Source organism: Aulonocara stuartgranti (genome assembly GCF_965226115.1).
Source record: "Aulonocara stuartgranti genome assembly, chromosome: 6".
Taxonomy (NCBI): domain Eukaryota; kingdom Metazoa; phylum Chordata; class Actinopteri; order Cichliformes; family Cichlidae; genus Aulonocara; species Aulonocara stuartgranti.
Window position 1 is genome coordinate 10,550,918 of NC_138944.1, and position 21,227 is coordinate 10,572,144.

Sequence of the window (21,227 nt, forward strand, 5' to 3'; positions counted from 1 at the left end):
TATTTTTTTGTTTTCAAATTTTCTAAAACTTACAGATCTAATTTACCTGGATTCAGACCTTTATCAGACCTTTACCAATCCCCCCACTCCACTGTGCTGACTCACTGAATTGATTGAAAATGACAAATGCCGGCAACACGGTCGTGTTAGCACTATTGCTTCAGTGTGTTAAGGAAGCGGTCCTCAACCCCCAGGCCATGGACCGGTACTGGGTCGTGAGTTGTTTGGTACCGGGCCGCGAGAGTTGAGCTTGGGTGTGAAATAAATGGTTTTCAGGGTTTTTATCGGTTTTAACAGGGTTTTTTTTATCGGTTTTTACACGTGGGGAAACAAATTTCCCACGTGTGGGACTAATACTAATATCTTATTATCTTATCTTTAGCGTTATTTTTTTCATTAACTTGGTTTCCTGGGTCTCTTTCCGTGTTATGAATAAATCTTCTTTTTTTGATACCGGTTGTATTTTGTTGTATTTATCCGCAACACCTTAAAGCCCAGTCTGTGAAAATGTTGTCGGACACAAACTGGTCCGTGGCGCAAAAAAGGTTGGGGACCGCTGTGTTAAGGCTCTAGGTTTGAATCTACTGGCTGGCTGGGGTCCTTATGTGTGGAGTTTGTATGTTCTCCCTGTGCCTGTGTAGGTTCTCTCTTGGTCTCCTGGCTTCCTCCCACAGTTTAAAGACGTTATGTTATTTTCTAATAACCTTATTTCATAATAACAAATTCTAAATTAGACATAAGTGCAAATGGTTGTCTGTCTCTCTGTGATCCCTGCAACACATTGGGTTTGCCCTACTTGGCCCCCCCCCTATGACGGCTGGGATATGCTCCAGCCCCCCGTGACCCTGAATCGGATAAGTTGAAGAAAATGAATAAATGGAAGGAGTGTCTACAGCCTGCTGATGCACTACCACCCCAGATGCAGTCACAATCTGCAATGCAGATTTGCATCATGTTTATGTCACCTTTACTGACTTTGTATTTGATTTTAATTTACCACTTTATTTATATAGTTTTATATGGCACCAGCTCATAAAATGGAAAGAAAAAAGGCCAAAGTGAGTCATTTATTTAAAGCATAGCCTATGTAATGTGACAGAGGGTAACTGTGAGAATTTCCAGTGTTTCTATGTATTCCTCAGTGGAAATATGGTGGAAACAACAATAAAACGCCGCTTAGCTCACGCTCCCAGGAAAAGGATGGGAAACCCAGCAACTTTAATCATCTTAGATCTTTTTAAAATCTGCTGAAGAAGCTGAAGCAACTTGGTTAGACTCGCATAAGGCACTGCATGAACTTCAAGAATCTCTTTTAGCCTATTAGGCAATTCTCCAAACCTTCTACAGAAACTGTAACATCAACTCTGCTTAATTATTATTATATCCTTAAACACGGCCTAATTATTCTCTGCTTTCTGCATTATAAATGTCTGCGGTCAAATAATAATGCCTCAAATGACAGTTTTCAATCTGACATTTATTCTTTCACTACCATTACCAAGTACTGACGTAATACTGTGGTACAACCAGATCTCGTCTGTTGTTCCCAATGTTAAACAGGTAAAGAACAAACAAAGTGGAGATAGTTATCATAATAAAATTAACAATACAAACAGCTTTCAACTCAAAAGTACATTAAAATTCTGCATAAATTAGAGACCTTAAGAACATTATTCCAGAGAGGTAATATAAAACTGTACATGACAATACATTTGCAATACATTACAATATTTATTCAAAACAGGCAAAATAGCACCATGAAAAATAAATCTCATTTAAAACCAAAAACCACACAGCTGTAACAATAAATGCTACATTTTGCAGTGTGATGATGGAAAGCACAGTAAGCAGGTACAGAGATTTATGGACTACAGTCTGGTGATGTACTGCAAAGTTGTTCTCATATGCCTTCATGTTACTTTTTAGTCAAGGTAAGTGTTAAAACATCAAGTTCTGAAAATTGTAAACTATTGTATGTCTATTATGGTGTCATGATGCTTATGATATCTGACTTTAATGTGTTTTTTTTCTTGTTTAAACATTTTTTTCCTTTAATCTCTTTGACTTTCTAACAACAAAACTCATTGCTGATCATAATCAGTCACAGGATACTGTTTTTCATTTTTAATAAAGTCACTCCATCCCTCCCAAATCATTCCTGTGTACAGACCCTCCTCTCTCTGATCCCCACCTCTTTGTTTACTGGCAAGTAATTATCATTCACCCTCCCTCCCCATATATGTTGAGGTGTGATGAGGAGTTCTACAGTTGTTCTGTTAACAAATTTGGGTCTCCCATAATTCACAGGAAGTTGTTGGAGATCTGACGCTGGTGGTCGAACAAGTCCTCCGCCTCAGCGCTGTAAGCGTCGCCTGATAAAAACACAACAAAGAAGATAAGAGTCTTACACAGAATCAGTCAGGAAAGTATTGAAACAGAGAGAATTTAGTAAAAGACATGTTACCTGCATGGCATCCGAACATGTAAACCCGAGCTCCATCGTACTTGCAGCGGCAGCGCATCACATTGTTCTGGAAATCAGACTCAGCCATGTCTAAAGACGGGTTGACATCCACCTGAGTAAGAAACAGGACAGATGATTAGACTGAAGGTCAGTCATCTTCATAACAAATAGAGTTTCATTTTGAAACAGAAGAATTATTAAAAAAAGATAAAAAGCACAATGTAATCCTTTTGCTAGATGGAGAAAACGGCATCGCTATAATTCACCAGCAACCCCTGTTCTTGCTTTAGATGCTCTAGATTTGATTACCACCACCACCACCACCACAAACAACAACAACAAATAACCCACTTCTGTATACTGTGATGGCTTGTACATAACTACAACCTTCCCTATGTCTTTTTCAAAGATTGTACTGCAATTTGTGGCTGCATTGTACATAGTGTCTGGACAGTTTTTGAACCACTGCAAGCATTTAGAGTATCCCAGGTTATCACTGCGATACACGGAACATTATATATCCACCATCAAAGCTCGAAATCTGCATTAAACACACAGTTAGGAGGGGTTTAGTTACACATATGATAACGAGGATGTTTTACCACGTTTTCATTTAATATTTATTATTGCAGCAACATTGACTAAACTTATTTAAGTAGCACCAATTAAATTTAAATCAAAGAATTTCATGCATCGAGCTGTCTTACACATTTCTGATAATGCTCTGCTATGTTAACATTTTAAACAACTACTTTATGTATTGGTAAGACTGTATACTTCATGTGCACAATTTACTCAGGCCATCTTTTTCTTCTTCTTTGTATTGTTATTATTTAATGCATGTATATTAATCATGTAGCTAGAGTTGGGCAGCTGTTAGTTCAGTTTATACTGGAAATACGGGTGGGTGTTTGCATGGGATTGATAGTAAAAGCAACATTCTGTCTAGACTTGAAATGCTGCAAAGGGTGTCTTTTAATAAAGTAAGGGAGTGAGTGTGAAAGTAGCAGTTCTCCTCAGATAATTTTGAAACAACAGGTTTTCATGGGGCCCGACTGAGAAGCCACAGGATTATTGTTTTCACCTTTTCTATATGACCAGTGATCTTATATATTTTGGGTTCAAGCGATGCATGGCATCACTTTCCACTGCTATCTCTGTAGAGGACAAAAGACCCAGAAAGGCAGATGATAGTGTTGGGTTTGGATTCAAGTCGCAGCCTACCATTAGACCGTAACCATGGTTGGTTGCCATGGTTTGTTGTTTTCCACCCTGTCTGTCTGCCATATATAAGGAAAGCACACAAATGAATTTTCCTGGTGCACACATCAAACAGATAACGTGACCACATATTCAATAAAGTAACCCACTTTCATTTTTTACATACTGTATAAATGTTGTGGTTACAATTATATTCACAGACAAAGATTTAAGATGCAGAATTTTCATAATTATGAATTTATAATGTGCAGTATTACATGTATATATATATATATATTACAACTGGTCCTAAAAGCACATTGGGACCAGCCAATGATGTCAGCACATATTTTGTAAAACACCACGTTAACTTAGTGGCAGCTGATATCCCATTAAATGCTCTTGTAATAATGTGAAACAAAGGACTCTTAGCCTGTTTTACAGAACAATGAAAGGCTGTCACAGTCATGTAAAAGACTATGAGGTTGTGTCGCTGATTTTTAAATAACAACCCAATAAGGAGTAATCAGGCTGAGGTGGACGTGACTCATCAGCTTAATGTATGGTCTTAAAAATGGCTGCCACGCTGTGAATCACGGTGAAGGCTGCACAAGAAAAAGCAAGGCTCTACGCCCTTCCTTAATCTCTCACTTCTTACACAAATTTATGAGCAGCTCAACTACTGTTACGCCACAATCTCGACCACAAAGTGCTGCATCGTGGCAGCACTGCATCTGTGCTTTATGTGGGTTTATCTCTCAAGAAGTGGCTCGTCACATGTGCGCAGGCTCATGTGGACACAGAAGGACCACTCCTGCGTGTAGTTTACATAAAGTCCACGTAGGCACATGCAAGTCTAACTCTGGCATCTTGATTTCATGTAAACACTCCGAAAATGATTAGAAACTGTAAACATCGTTGCTTTTCTGCCACTAAAATGTCCAGAAAAAAATAGAACAAATGACAGAGAGAACAAGAGGACAGATGAGAAGGTCGCCACACAGCGGCACACGGCATGTCTAGAAACAGACGTGATAGAGCACTAAAACTTGTACAAATGCAAAGTGCTGACAGAGCTTTTCTACTGCCAATAAGTCCGTACTTTCTAAGAGGGTGGACTAATAGCAGGTCTACTTTCTATATAAATCCAGACTAAATTCACTTTCTCTAAATACACACACACCCTTGAAACTACATATATACTGTACACCTGAATGGCTGGAAACACAGCCAAGAGCCACTTAGCTAAAATTATAGTGTTTTATCTGTGCTTTTATCTCATGTGTGCCTTCAGATGTTGAAACACAAACGTCTGTGTTTGCTCTGCTCTCTATTTTGCTTTCATGCCTGATCTGAGAAGTTGTGTAAGCTACTGAGATCACTGATGCTATTTCAGCATGAAGATTAAGTGTGGATTACTTTTTGTTCTGCACTTTCACTGGACTAACAGTTTCACCATGAGCTCAGCACGAAGTAAACAAATTAGTAAAGCGATAATATATTTAATATATTTTTGTGTCTTAAAACAAACTGACCTGAAAGATGTATTCACCAGGTCGTATGTCTGTGATGTCCACCCACTGACAGTCAATGTCATGCCGGTAGGTGTCCCAGCAGCCAACTGAGATTCCCTGTTGTCCCATGTTATAACAGGAATATCGCTTATGGAGACCTAGAGGGACAAAAAAATAGTTGGAGAGACTTTAAACGTAAATTTTCTTTGCTGTCAGTCGCTGTGGATTTGAGGTCTGAAGTTAAAATAACATGATTTATAAAACAAGTCTTTTCTGGCGTTTCCTCTAAATGAATAGAAAGGATCTGCATAAAGCTGTCTGGCCTCTCGGAAACCAAGATCTATTTAGGCTTGGCTTCTGATCTTACAGCCTGACTTTGAGCACTCATTATAGGATTTCAGCTTTGCATTTTTATGTATTCTTGATTCTTTCTTGTCTGTCACGATTCTGCTCTTTTTTGTTTTCACATTTCCACACAAAGAACAAATGAATGTATTAGTAATCTCTATTAATATCTTACCATCAGGACAGTAGGTGTCCTCCAGACAGAAGCTGGCTTTGTGACCTTCAGCTATCTTTGTCCCATTGAGTGTGAGCAGATCATAGTGGGTAAACACCTCAATGCTGTGGTAGTGTCTGAAAGAAGGCAAATAAACAATGAAATACATAAAAAAGAGAGAGAACAAAGCTAAGAAAGACTTGCTGCTGTTTTATTTTCCAACTACACAATCTATGGACAAGAATCCTAGCGTCAACTTGAAATTCAGCAGCTATAAATCCTGTTATGTTGTTCTTAAGGTGTCAGACGAACACAGGAAAAAGTTGTAAAAAAGCAAAAGAGAACAGACAAATATCAGTTTGGTGTCCTCTCATTACAGAACCATTCCCAGAGCAAATCCTATCAAAACTCAAAGTCAAACCATGTGTTCTCTGGTCGGGGAGGTAGTGATTGGGTTGTGGCTGGGAGACACAACGAGCTGTGCCTCTCGTTTTGGGACACACAACCACAACCGCCAAGATAAGAAGCCAGGCTGCTCTGAGTGCAATCATGGCTCTGACTCTAACAATTGGGTGACCAGTGAGAAGGATGTTTATTGTAAACAGTATTTTGGAGGATAAAACATTATGTTCATTGTGCTAAATAACAGACTTTTATACATGTTTCGCTATTTATAGTGCAAAACCCAGTGATCCAGTTTCACTTACTAAATCTTAATGTCCCATTTATCTTTCCCTGCTGACATTTAATTTTTTGACCTCTGCTAGCTGTGTTTACTATAAAATGCTTTTGTTTTGCATCACCTCATAATACCCTGTGCTGCACCATAGAGGAGGTTATGGTACTTTTCTTTTCCAGCCAAAGACTGCAGCACATAGTTACTCCCTATCTGCTTGGAGGCATAAAATAAGCAGCTACAGTTTTAAATTAAAACCTTGAAGCTCAGTTAAATGGCACATTGGCTTCTAAATGCCTGCTTTAGTTCTTACCTGTGGCACTGGTGCCATACCCAACTTTCTCTTGGGGCTCGTGGTCGGAAGTCGGCACGACCCATGTTCATAATGCGGGAGGAGAAGCGTAGCAGGCGGCGGTGTCCGTAGGGCCAGTTCATTCTGGCGGCAGAGGAGGACAGGCAGTTTTCCTCGTTAGCACAAGTCAGAAGGTGAAGAGGCCGATCCTCGATGTAAGCAGTCTCTTGGACGAGCTGTGCATCCAGTACAAGGTCAGGAGCAGCTGCATGAATCAAAGAGTTTTATTGTTAAGTTTCCCTTCCAATTTGGCACTGTACTGCACTGGAAACATCACTAAAAGTGCAGTTGTGTCCACGTGTTTGCCAGTTCTAGACTTACTTTCTACACATGTGACTCCTGCTGCCCTGCCATCTCCCCCTCTTGGACAGTAGACGTGTGCATTTCTGCGGCACTGCTGAATAGACATCTCAGTGCCAATGCAATGTGTCCCACTGAGCAACACCTCACCAGCATCTGCGGATCCAGGCCAGTACCAAGTCTCCTGCACAGAAGAAAAAATATTCAAAGAAAAATCCCCAGAAGTCATTTGTGCTTTGAAATATTATAACAAGAATTGTGAAAAATGGCACAGCGGAAGGCAAATAGGAGCTTCTGCTGCAAACAGAGAAGCACCATTTTTTATAGGATCTATCAGTACATATTATCACATTTTCCACTCTTTTTCACAATGTTGAAACTGCCTGTTAAATGTTCTCGGTGGCCTTTTCCATGCAAAGTCTATTTTCAGTTTGTTTGCTCTGTGACTTTCTCCCAATCTCTCTTCGGCTTACTTTCCCTCTTTTATTTTCAGTGCGCTGGAAGTGGACGTCTGAGAAGCCTGTAATTACCTCAGGCCTCAGTAATAACACAGCACAGGCACACAAACAGTAGGATGGAGAGAAAGCGGGGAAATGGGAGCACACATAACAAAAGCTTAGAGACAAAAAGGACGGAATCAGAGGAAAACATCAACAAAGGGAATTCTGTTTTTTTCCACCTGATGAGCACTTGAGGCAAAGCCCAAGCCAAGCTGACGACAGACCACCATGGCCTCATTCAGGCCCCAGTTTTCACTGCAGACAGAGCCCCAGCGTTTCACTCCTCCGATTTCCATCAGCACCTCCACACGGCCCTGTGATGGTTCTCTGCCTCCTGCCAGACGCACCTAAAAGTGAAAGGAGCAAGAAAATGTTTCCTGTTGTATGCTTAAATGTTGATATGTGTGTACTTTGTTTGTGTGGGTTTCTCACCGTGGCGTCCATTCCAGTTTTTGGGACGTTGCAGCGGACTGCCACATCCTGGCTGTGTTTGCAGGTGTAAAGAGGCACTGGTCTGGAGTGGCACTCGGTAATTGACTTCTCCCTGCCTGTGCACTGGACGCTGTTCATGTGGATGAGACCAGTACCTACAGCATAACGGAGTAGCAGTTGACTGATTGCAAATTAAAAGAGCGATACAGACATAAAAATCCCTGAAACCTGATGGCTCAAGTGCAGCAGATGAGCAAAGAGAAGGATTAAAAGCCCAGACGTGAATGGGACCTGTGATGTGGCTCTGAAAGCCAAATTACTGTACACTCCGTCATGCACGTCGCACACCAGGGCTGCTCTTTATAACTCAAAAATAGATGTCAAAATAGCAAAATGGAGCAAAATCTTTGAACACATCTATGTTTGCGTAGGTGTATGGGGCCCAGGGTAAAGCCCATTAAAGCCCTATAATTTAGTCTTAAATAGCTAATGATGTCATCAAACCTAGTTTTGAGTTGCTGTTCTCTTCTGACTGCAGAACCATGGGACCTCACATGGACTCATGCCTTATATGTTTACACAACTCATAAACTAGCATAAGACGCTAAAAGGCACAATGCCCCATGCTGAAATGTAACCATAGCACCTAGTTTAATAGAGCCTTTAAAGTAACACTCACATGCTTTCCATGAATTACTTAATTAAGTAAAGTAGAGAGAAGGAAATGCTCCCACCATTATAGGACATGCTATGTGCTTATTTGGGCAGAAAGATAATGGGAGGAAATAAATGTGATTACAGAGTTACTGCAGAGGTATGGCAAGAAAAAGTGTCAATAACAAAGTGTGAGAAAGGGCCTATTTTGTTCCCTGGCTGAAAAAAGCATTACTGCCAGACACTTTGGTGGCTATATTTTTACGCCCACAACAAAAGCATTACTATTATAATTACAACTGAGTGTTTGGTCAGGCACTGATTGCCTGACATCCCAGTTTCAAAGCTGCGCTAACTTTTCACATACATATATGTTTATTTTGACAACAACACATGCAGTTTTTTTCATCAGTGGAACTTCATAGCATTGTTTACACTTGTCTAAGTGGTCATGGGTAAAGTTCTTCAACAATCAGCTTCTCTGATAGAAGTGGAAGTGAGGCAGTAAATATTTTCTCTGGGTTTATTTGTCTGCTCAGGTCCACGATTCTTGGAGTGCAGCAACAGACATTTAGATAGAAAAGTGTTTAGTCTAAAGGAATCGCTGAAATAAACTAATCATACTTAGGATGCACTGATTCAAAGTCTGCACCACATCTTTTATGGTTATCATATCAGCAGCTCGTGGCCTTTTTTTAATCCTCTCTGTGATTTCATAAATGAGGTTATCTTTTTACTAATAAAGACAAATAAAACCTGCTTTTGGTTTTGTTCAAACACACAAACATCTCCCACAGTGACCTTCCAGGTCATGGTGAATAAAGTTCACTGCACCAGAAAGACATCAAAGTACTGCTTGACTGTATGCAAACTATGTGTGTGGCTATGTATCTTACCCTGTCCCAGCTGAGCCTGGGTCAGTGCCTCTTTGGCAGTCCCAAAACCCAGCTCTCTGCAGACCACGCTGGCTGCAGGTAAGTCCCACAGATGGTCACATATGGTGCCCCACTTGCCTTCTTTCAGCACCTCAACGCGGCCCTCCCCGAGACGGGGCCCGGCCTTCAGACGCACAACAGGCTGGAAGAAAAAAGTGCAAGTTTTAGTGAGGTGTTTCTGAATCAATTTGGAAATTTTACACTTAAAGCATGTTCACATTTGGATGCTACATTTTCTCATTTCTCATTAAACTCAGTTTCTTGCTGAAAAGCAAAGGGAAAGTTAGCATAAAAACAGGAAACAGGAGTAAACTACAAACTAAAAAAACTTAAAAAAAAAAGAAGCAAAATATGTTTTTTGGACTCAAAGGCATACAGTGCTTTGAACAAAATCTTTGCTCCCTTCCTGGTTTCTTAGATTTTAAAAAACTGGTCAAATAAATGTTCAAATCATGAACACGTTATTTTAGACAAAGTTAACTCGAGTAAAAACAAAATGCTTTTTTAAAACGATGCTTTCATTTATTAAGGGAAAAAAAGCTCTTTAAACCTACCTAGACTTCTATGAAAAAGTGACTGCTCCCTCTTATTAAATCATAAACTAACTGTGATTAACCATATTTTTTTAAAGCCGAGTTGAATCATGAATTGTCTTAAATATAACCTGTCTGACAACGCATCGTGCCAGGAGCTAAAGAAACTTAAAAACAGCAGAGAAACATATTCAGTTAGTCTCTTAGTCTGCAAGGGTCACAAAGTCAAGGTATGTGCTCAAAGTATCAGACTGTGACCCCTGTGATTTTGTACAGATAAAGAAATACCTACAATATGTACAAGGTCAACTGGCAGGGAAAATTAAGCAGGACAATATTAGTCATAGTAACCCAGTAATTGTATACAAAAGTGTCTCTTGCCACCAAGGAAGACGGGGCAGTGGGGGGGCCTCTGAGGCCAAAAGCTGATTCATACACACAGAGTATACCATAGAGTATACTATAGGCCCTTTATATAGAACTTCCTTGTTACCACTACATGGAGACCATACTGTATGTAATGTGATAAAAATCTTCTCATTTACCACTTAAAAAGAAAACCACTGAGCATTTTTCCCAAAAGACTTAAGCTGCGTCCACACTGGAAGTGACTCACTTGGGACGTGTTACTTTGAAGCTAATGTTTGAAGTGCTGGGTGCCTAGGTAAATCTGGCCTGGGTGTATTTCATATATCAGTCTGCAGCATCTTGTGACATTGAGAAAAGTAGATCACTCGTAGTTTTTTACAGTAATTCGCCTTCTGTGGTCTCTGGTCACCAAGTCACTGAAAAGTGGTTCCACTGTAGACACAGCTTAAGGTTTTAATTTGAACACTTCCAGTCTGTATTTGTCATATTCCACCCCGACACTAACCGGCACTGCAGGCGGTGCAGGTGCTCTGCCGTTACGCGCGAACTGGGATCCGGGTACACAACGGACCACGGCGTGCATGCCCCCTCTGCATGGGACATCGCTCCTGGCCAGGGACAGCAGGGCCTGACACTGTGACAAAGATGTTTCCACACCCTGACACTGCACCTTCTCCACCCAGTAACCCTTCTTACTGATCTGTGTCCTCAGCCTGAGTGATTCAAAGAAGAAATGGAATGAGACGACACATTATAACTATGATTTTGTGCTCGAGTTGTATCCTTTAAAAAGCAGATGCTGATTTTACCTGGAGGAAGGATCAGCCAGCTTGGAGTCCCACAGTTTCCTAAAACACAGAGAACATTATAGTCATGAATGTTCAGTCATGTGCATCTTTACATCGAGTAGACTAAACAATCTGCTGTCCTACATACTCCCACAGTCTACCCCTGTGCTTCTCCTGTACAGTCTCCTTTTCAGTCACCTTCTTGTTTCTTCCCTGAAATCCCCGCTTCTTCCATTCTGTTCATCAAAGGTTAAGTAAACCAGCTGAAACTATAAATATGAAGGAGACACAACATCCTTGACAGGGCATTTGTTCCCTAGTTAAACATATGTCAGAAAGACAGAGAGGAGGAGATTTAGAATAACGGATAACAAAGTTTCCTCTTTCTTTCATTTTTCCTCTAAAATCATCCCCTCCTTCTTGTGTCTTTTTTAGAGCTTCTATTCCTACGTTCATGGGTATTTCAGTTTCAGTGTTTGCCTATATGTCTAGTGTGGACGTCTGGTTTGAGGAGTCCACGTGGAAAAGAAACTAAACATATGAATAGTCCACTATATATTAATCCCAGCGGGAATCCTTATTGAGGTCTGCCAACTTCAACAGGCTTTCCAAACTCTGTCTAGTTTTATGGGTATTACCTTAAACTAGAATCCAAAGAGGAAATATTGTCTATGCACAAAATGGGCTCCCTTAAATCTGGAAACAGACACATTAGCGCTGACCACTTGTATTAGACAGTGTGACCACAGACAGGTGCAGCGCGACTGACGCCCTTCATGAATGTGCCTGAATTAAATGACTCAAAACCAAGTATAACCAGGAGGAGTTTACACTAAAACCAGATTTGTGATGCAATTAAATATTTGGCATACTGGAAAAGGGAGATGTTTCCTCTCCGGGAGAACCTCGGTATCCTGCTTTTCTGAGTGCTTTCATGCACAGTCCCAATATTAGAAGAGAAATGTCTTTGATGCTGGAAGCACTTATAATGAAAACTAATAGAAATCCTGAGCCAGAAAACTACTGTGTGGAACATTTGCACCACAAGTCATTTACAGTCTAACAAAAGGCAGTCTGTGGAGGGAAAATGGTGTATATTTAAGCTCTTTTACAATAAAAGACATTTTCCATGCTCAGATAAGCATAAACTGTTGCATATTTTTTTTCTGATTTCCGCTGCAGTCCAGTGGTTATGAAATGTAATTTAGTCTGCAAGTTTGGTCACTAATGCTGGCCTTCTCTGGTAATAAATCCCTACAAACAACAGAAATGAGACACAAATCCTAAGTTGTTATGAGTTTTATCTGCAATGGAAACAAAAAATTGATGTAGCATTTTTGGCGTCATTCAGCAGTTAAGAAAACTGTTTTCGACTTAGAGCTCTGTTTCTGTCGAACTGAAGAATGTACAGTATTCACTTGGTTGGCTGCTAATTGTGTCTGTTTCCTTTCTGCACTGAGCAGGTATATAGCTTTATCAGGGGTCGTTTTTGTTCAAATAGCTGCAGACTGAAGCTGAAAACGGATACAATAAAAGCAGTGAAAGCATAGTGGGAGGTAAAAATGGCAAAAACCAACACATCCTCAGACTGAAACAGCAGAATAGGTTGATTGTCAAGTGTCTACAGAAATAAAATATATGAGTGCTTTCACATTTCCCACAGCAGCAGCACCTGCGAGGAAGTATAAAGACCAATAAAATCTATATCTGGAGATGGAGGATAGGACTGTGGTTTGACTCAGACACAAGACATTTAATCAGGGGACCTGAGATCTAACACTGTGTTTACCGTTTATTTGTTTGCAGGCACTATTTGGTCAAGTTTAGGCCCCTAAACTACTTGGTTGGGTTAACTAGAATTAAATGGTCTAGTAAACAATAACAATTAAATAACCACATCTTAGAAAACAAACTCGTTGCCCCAGATTTTAATGACAGAAGTAGTGACCACTTCTGTGACAAGCCTGAACATTTTACATGCACTTAGTCACACAACCAAGAGGTCCCCCCCCCCCGCCTATAAACATGCTTTCAAAAAATGACCATGCTTGTAATTTCTCTGATCAGGTAGAAAACCACCTGCTGCCCATCACTGTGAGGAAATATTATTATATACGGTATGAAAATGTATTTTGTGACTTTATAGAGGCTTCTATTTTATTTCCTTGGCTTTATCTCCCTGTGTGCTTGTGTAAGCCTATCTGTCTGTGTTTGCACCTTATAAAATGTGTCACAACTCCGTGGTAAATCAAAATGGGAGAGACAGACTGCATGGGGGTGTTGGTTCATGGTCTGGAGGAGGCGGGGGTGAGAGTACTTCCCATATAATTGCCTGCTCTGCTTGGCAGTGTCTGCTTTGTGGTGAGCAGTAGCATGTTGGTTCACACACAGCAGACATGGAAATATGCACGTACATATAGACTTTCCCAGCCTCTGTAAAAGCAAAGATCTTTAATATTCTGTAAAACTGCAGTTACGACTGCATGCTGGGAAACATGGAACGAGTGATGTAAGAGTAAAGTATCCATGAGCCGGGCAACTTTTAGGTGCATCTCTTCACTTAACAGGAAGAGGAAATGCATGTTCTCTTCGATAGGTCTCAGCTGAGAGCTAAAAATGCAATGTGTGATGCTCTTTGTTGGATTGAAAACAGGTTGGAACTGAGTTAAGGCTTTAGTGGCGGATAAGTGAACCACAGCAACGTGCCTCAACGCAGCATACCAATTCTGATTGCTGTAGTACTGCTGAAGTCTTTTACTCAGGAGAAAATATTCTCCTCCGGATCCTCAGCTTAATGCTATTTTTTAAATGAAACTCTAACCACACAATACCATAAGCCACAGCGGAGAGAGGAGCTGACTCTCAGGAAAACTGAGATAACATGTTATTATACTGCATGAATGCAAAGCTGCCTGACTGGAACAATTGGCTCACTGAAGAGGCAGCAGGTTGCCACACTGACTCCACAACAGCCCCTAATGAGTCCCGTCAACCTCCATGGAAAAAAAAACTCAAAGGGGTCATAATGATGTACTTTCCATGAAAAGCGGGGTTTAGCATAATTGCCTCCAAGGCATTAAACATGGTCTTTTAATAAACTGAAGCTGAGGATGGGAGAAAAAGGAGCAGGGGGTGAAAGTAAATTAGAAGAACTGAAGAAGTTAGTGTCAGCCTCAAAGAGAGTGTGGATGTTAGAAAAGAAGGGAGCTGGAAAATGGATTTAACACTTGCCTTTTGTAAGCACAGCAAAGTGGGGGAGTCTTTAAACATCTGTAAAAATGTGCTGAGCAACTTAACAGGCAGAGACAAAGGCAGTCACACCAAAAAAACAACCGCATGGTAAGAGGGGGATGTGCTGACACAGCAAAGGGTGTGCAGCAGGTTCTGCTGAGAGAATATTCTAGATTAGAGGATCGCGCAGACCATAATTACAGCTGCTCAAGTGGACACCAATCCCCAAAAAAGACTAGTCATGGAAAACTGCCAGTGTAGTGTGTAGCACCAGAAAGAGGCGATGTGACTGCTGTCATGTCTGGATAAGCAATAAGAAAAGCTTGGTGGTGCGCACAGAAACTCAAGGAATTATATTTATAATATATTTGTATTTGTTCAATGCAAATTTCATGATAATCCACTCAGTGGCGGTCAACACATATCACTAAAACATAAAATAATGACTTAAAATTAAAGCCACGTAAACCCCAAAACCCTTTGGGTCTTTATAAAAAGTGACAGGAATCAATTTATAGTCACTAAAACAATATTTTAGTCTGGACCAAAGGTACCGAGCAGCGCTGCCATCCCCATAGATCTTCTCTGCTAACATGGCTAAAATAGGCTCCTGCCATTAAGGAGAGACATAACACATCTACTTCTACCTCACTTAAAAAACATTCATCTACAAAATATCTGTTAAAACAGACGCTAATGCTCAACCTGATGCCACCTCCAACTGTTTACTGTTGGACAAAAATGTCTGCTCTATTCATCTCCCACGTAGCGGGGTGGAGGTTGACAAAAACAAACAATCTTTACACAAGCTGCTGCTCAGGCTCTTGGCACAGACACAAGATTCTTCTCCAGACAACTTTGAGATGTGTTTTTTTTTCAGTGTTGTCCAGATTAGATTCAACATTAGATTCCAAAAGTTGGACAACCAGACTTGTTTATGCTTTTTGACATTTGGTCACGTTTGGGTTCCAAATGTGACCAAATGTATCTAATTACGTAAAAGTGAAGACAAACTTCTGAAGCACTGGAGATAAGTCAGAAAGAAGACAGAGCGCCAGTGTTAGGCTGCTGGAGCTGCAGTGAATGGGGCAGATGAGGTGAATAAGCCTGTGTCCTGCTGCTGAGCAGAGAGTAGCAAGACACATGGAGTAATTATTGGTGAAATGGAGAGAAGAGACAGATGGTGTAGAACAGGCCAGCGGTCAGTACAGTCGTCCTGTTAGCCAAGACGTAAAAAGACCTCTGTGGGCAGCCAGAGGGACATATGGAGAGTTGTGTTTGCATGTGCGCAAGTGTATGTGCGCGCGTGTGTGTACTCTGTTTGCATGTTTATTTGTGTGAGCACGTGGATTTCGGACAAAGTTTATGCAAGGTCTGTGTGCGCGGAGGGCAGAATGTTTAAGCATGCGCAAGTGTGTGTAAAGGCTTTGAAGGCTGCTGTAGGTGTTTTAGTGGGTATTTACAGCCAAAGTTAGACGAGACACTTGGATTTATGGGTATAAAATCAACAATTCAGCCTGGTATTATTTGTAGAGCAAAGGGTTTATGTTTAGGGAACAATTAAATAGTTATAAAAACACGCAGTTTGAAAAAAAAGTGAGATCTTTCACTTTTCTTAGTCATTATTGTATACGTACTGGATCATTATTCCGGCGTTCCAAAAACCCGACACATGTTTTAGTTGTGTTTCTCTGTATGTTTATTTAAATGCGCAATTGTGGAGAGGTGACATGTGTTCCCTGAGCCTGGGATCCCCACCAGGTGTGCTGTTTTCCTCCCACATTCAAATAATATGCATGTTAGGTTAACTGGTAATTCTAAATTGGCCTGCATGTTTGCCCTGACTAGAATGAACCAAATAAAAAAGGAGGAGGGGGTCAAAGTATATTAACCACCTGGGAGAGCCTCCAAAACCTCTAAAACCTCTGCTCTCATAGTTACAGAAGCTGTTAAGTAAGTGTATGGCTGAAAAAAGTCATAATTACTAATGAATTCAGTAAGTGTGAGCTCTTAGTTCTTGTAAACATGTCACCTGGCATTTGCAGATGCTGCTGCACACAGTTTTCACTGGATGATTCTTAATTGTATGAGATTAGAAACCATGTAAGGGAAGGTTTTAAGTAGAGAGACACACAAGATGAGGATGACGGTAATCTTGTTGTCTGGATCTGACATTAATAACATACTTTCTAGGACTATTTTAAAAGTCTGTGCTGAGACCAACTCAGCCAGTGGGGAAGACAGCCCTGGTGGACAGCCAGGCTTGGCTAATACCACTATGGACCTGTCATGCCAAGTGTGGTTATACTAATGACAGCGGTTGTGGTTAACCTCTACTACAGGGGGGTTGGAACAGCAATCCAGGCATGGGGCTGCCTAATCTGTGGAGGGATGTTAGTCCATTATACTTTTCCATCCCTTTCACTCACACACACACACACACACAAACACAAACACACACACACACACACACACACACACACACACACACACACACACACACACATCCATTTCTATGTCTCTTTCCACCTCTGGTACTCTGCCTGGCCCACGGTAACATACTTACCGGTAGGCGTTTTGCTCAAACGCTTCTGCTGCAGGGAATCCTAACATGCCACAGACAACACGGCTGCTGCTCAGGTCCCATCCACGATTACATACATGACGCCACTTCCCAGCATGCTTCACTTCCAGCACTCCCTCTGTGACCAGACCGCCGTGGCTGCTGGACAACACTGGCCGCAGACGAGCCTCCTCTAAGTGAACTCTCTCAGATCCCTGTTGACAGGAAAAAACAGAACGGGCACTGATTTATCCCAAATAAATAATCATTGTTGTCTTTTTAGCTTCGCATCAACAATTCATTTAAAGGTTGACACATTGTCCTACTGTTTAAATAAGCATAAGCAGATAGCACACAATCAAGACAAGAATAACACGAGGAGATTCCTATGCGTTGTCTCTAATCATCCACATTAAATACTGTTGGCAGCAGGAAAGAAACTAACAGAGGTCGACAGAGTTTGTTTAACGTGTTGGGATATGTGTCATCGTGATTACAAAATGGTCAAGAAGTGTAAACTCGGCAAGTTGAAAAGAAGAAAAAATAAAGTCAAACAGCAGGGATAAATAGCAGAGTTTCCTCTGATCTAAAGTTTTTCCTTCAGAGGAAGAGCTATTGGTGGTTAAACTAAACTTCAGGCCATGGTAATTCATAAGAACTGGTTCTGGGGAAGGTCTGGTTTTAGGTTTGTCTCTAATTATACATGTCCACTGGCCTGTGGTTCCACAAATGACATTTCTGCAGAAGTCTGGCTAAAACTAGACTGGGTTGCTTCTTTGGTGTGCACTAGAGGCTGTGTGTATTGTGTGTGTGTGTGTGTGTGTGTGTTTACCTGTGTGTAGTATGCACCATTCTCCGCTCCTATGTCTGGATAAAGAGTTTCTGGTTCAACATGGTTCCCACTGAGCTGCTGATTCCTGTCACTCCTCCTCCCAGAGGGGATCTGGGATTCAGGTTGATATTGGGACTGCCTGTTCACCCTCTCCTCTTCCTGTTGTCTCCCTGCCTGTGGACTGCTCCGTGCCGTTTCCTGTCTTTGTCTGTAAGTTTCACCATTTGCCAGACGTGAAAGTAGCTGGTGCCCTTGTGGAGCAGCTGGGCTGACTTGGTTGTTATCTCTTGAACCACCTCGATTTCGTCGCAAGATCTGGATCTCATGACCATTTTCTTGCGGGGAGATGTTGCTACGGCGGGAAGAGACTGGGTTGCGATGGAGAGCAATCTCATGGCCTCTTTGAGAGGCAGATGAGATGTGTGCTGGGCCTGGAGGTGGAGCTGGGGGCGACAGAGACTGTCTTGGTGACTGGTTTCTCTGTCTTTGCTGGTTGGAAGATGAAGGACTCTCTTCTACAGTCACAGCAGGGAAACCAGGTCTCCTTTCTGGGCTGCAAACAACTCCTAGATCCTCAGCATGGCTACAGTCATTGACCCCCCAACCATTGGAACGACATTCTGCAATAGAGGCCTCTGTGCCCCTGCAGCGCACATTGTCTAACCAGATCACACCTAACACAAGAAAGAGTGGCAAGTCATCAAATAAAGGGAAATCAATCAAGAGACTTGTATTTTAAAGCTTCACATTTTTGGCTGGACCTACCTTGTCCTTGGCCAAACCTGGCACTGTGTGCCCAGGTCAAGCTGCGCTGGAAGCCCAACTGCCGGCATATCACATTGGCCAGGTTAAGATCTACCTCATCATCACACACAGTGCCCCATGCGCCATTGTAGAGCACCTCCACACGTCCTTCGTTTGTACTGCGCCGGTTTAAGCCTGCAAGGCGTACATGGACCTCCTGTGCATAAAACGAGGGGGGGCAGAGGAGAAGCAGGACAAGGAGCGTAGACAAGGAGCTGAGCCACCGCATCCTGGTAGGGGGGAGAACAAAGAGTGAAACACAGGCTGATAGAAACATCAGCCTGACATCAGCTCAAAAGAGCAAAGCAGACAAGATGCTTGCAGCTCCCAAAATAAATGTGTATGTTACCACAAAAATCTTCAAAAAAACACAAAGCCATGGAAGTCACATTCCATAGTCTAACAGAACGTATAATTAGAAACCTTTTCTTCAACCCTAATGGGACATTCCACAGTAAAATGAAAGATTGATAGATGTTTTTATCCTTTAAAATAATCAGAGTCATTTAAAGTACAGCGGGAGGTTTGAGAAACAGCCTGAACCAGTCAAGGCACAGGGAGTAATAACCGGAGCTAAAAGTAGCTTCTGCATCCAGCCAACGGAAATTCTGGCTTTCCGCAAACCCTCAAGTTTAGTTGCACGTATTAGGCCAACAGACACATAAGCAAATAAACATTGTCATAAAAATGCTCTCACACATAAATAGAGCAGCAGGTCTCCATCTGTGCGAGATGCTGTAGTTAATGAGCAATAATTACAACCTCTAAAATGTTTGTCTTCTAGCAGAGTAGCTAACTAGTGGTGAGGAGCAAGCTGTGAGGAGAAGGTCTAGAGGATGATAGAAACACTTTATGGATTTAGGAGTCAGCCAAATTCTGCTTTGTGTATGGATCATGGGCCCTCATACAAATGTTGACTGAGGATGACTTCAATTAGTTACAGAGATGAAATTTTTAGTTATTGAGGAAAAACACAACAAGAAAAAATGAAATAAAAAATAAACAGAAGGAGAGGAGAACAAAATAAAAATGCTGGAGAAAACTTACCTATCTGTTGATCTCAGCCTTGAGCTTCTGGAGGAAAGAAAGGAGAGCACTGGGGCAGTGAGCTTGGTCCTGCTGTCTCTATTCTCCTCTTTCCCTCCCTCTTTCTTCTTCTGTCACTCCCTCAGGTTGGCTCTCCATCCCTCCCATTTTATTCATTTAAGGAGTTTTTCCTTCCTCTGGTCACGTTTCTCCTTTCCAACACATACTGCCCGTCAAAGGAAATCTGGAAAAGGGAAACTGACCATGGAAATCAATGAAAACATAAACAAATCAATGACTTTTATTCTCTCCTATCTCCCAGTGCATACATATGAATCAGAATACTTTATTAATCTCAGAGAAAATTATGTGGTCACAGTTGCTCCAAATTGAATATATGCTATATATTGCAGCAGGTGGGTAAACTCCCTGGTCTGGTCACATGTTTGGCTCACTTGACACGTGAGCTTGAATTATAAAAGCCTGTAATTTTTATAAGAATCTCTAATCTTCCCCCCCCCCCCGGCAAACATATATTCCAGTCAATGGACGCTTGTTTTATTGTGTGTCCAATCTTACACAATTCTAAGTTTCAATCTCATTACTTTTACTCTTACTTGTTTGCTTTGTGAAGTCTTTTATTCCATGCAATGATAAAATCACATGCTCTCTCTCTCTCACACACAAGCCTGGCACCCTGCCCTGCCCACAGTTGGTGGTGTCATAAAACAAATACTATGTGCTCTGCAGTGCGAGTGAAACTGCATGTCTGAACTCTTTGCATGAACTTGAAGTTTCATAACATCCTCAGTCGTGGCACCTCATTACGTGAAGAAAGTTATCTCTAAGAATAGAGTCAAATGGCAGCCCTGTGATTTTATAAAAAAAAGAGCAGATAATCCCAAAGAGGCTTTAGTGCTTAAACACTTTTGAAGCAGCAACTTCAAATCTTTGCATTAACTACGTAACAATCCATAGAAACCTTTTCCTTTTATGGAAATGGCAAATGTTATTAAGTATGGATTAATTCTTTTCTGGTTTATTAAGGGCTGTGTTTTAATCCCCCTCTTTGTTGAAATAACAATGAACGGCTAGTCTTTATAACACATTTCATATAAATATCAACAGCATCAGACATTTCTATATAATCTGGAATGCTTGCTGAAGTTCATTATTTTTAATTGTTGATAAATGTAAATGGAAGACTAGAAAAAAACAGCAGCTACTTGTATCTGTATTTAGCATGTAGTTTATTTAACATTGAGTTCCTGCCCAACAACTGTTGATGGAATTTAGTTAGTAGCTAAATCTGCTCTTATGAGATCAATGTTTGTTGTCCCTGAAAATAAAGAATAAAAACTAAACTTTGTGTAACTCCACATCTAAGACTATGTGTGAAGCCTCTGTGACTGCAGATATAATCCCCCCCCCAACATCTTTTCCTGCCGATTCACCATCGGTTTGTGCGGGGAGGCCACAGTTTAATCTGTGGTTAGCATGGCCTCCCTGACCACCATTTGACTCTGTTTCTCCATAAATCACAAATATAAGACTT

General features: G+C 41.2%; 1 protein-coding gene across 1 annotated transcript; it reads right to left on the reverse strand.

The window, feature by feature from the left end:
- Nucleotides 1-1,456: 1,456 nt before the first annotated feature.
- On the reverse strand, nt 1,457-19,786 carry LOC309708626 (lysyl oxidase homolog 4-like). Its single transcript, XM_082536839.1, has 15 exons — nt 19,694-19,786; nt 18,608-18,876; nt 17,843-18,516; nt 17,014-17,225; nt 11,238-11,276; nt 10,934-11,141; nt 9,488-9,668; nt 7,938-8,092; nt 7,685-7,852; nt 7,027-7,189; nt 6,667-6,910; nt 5,699-5,814; nt 5,200-5,336; nt 2,465-2,576; nt 1,457-2,372 (listed from the first exon to the last, which is right to left on the reverse strand). The coding sequence occupies exons 2-15, from the start codon at nt 18,873-18,875 to the stop codon at nt 2,302-2,304; spliced, it is 2,748 nt and encodes a 915-aa protein (XP_082392965.1). The 5' UTR covers nt 18,876; nt 19,694-19,786; the 3' UTR covers nt 1,457-2,301.
- Between the last annotated feature and the right edge of the window lie 1,441 nt (nt 19,787-21,227).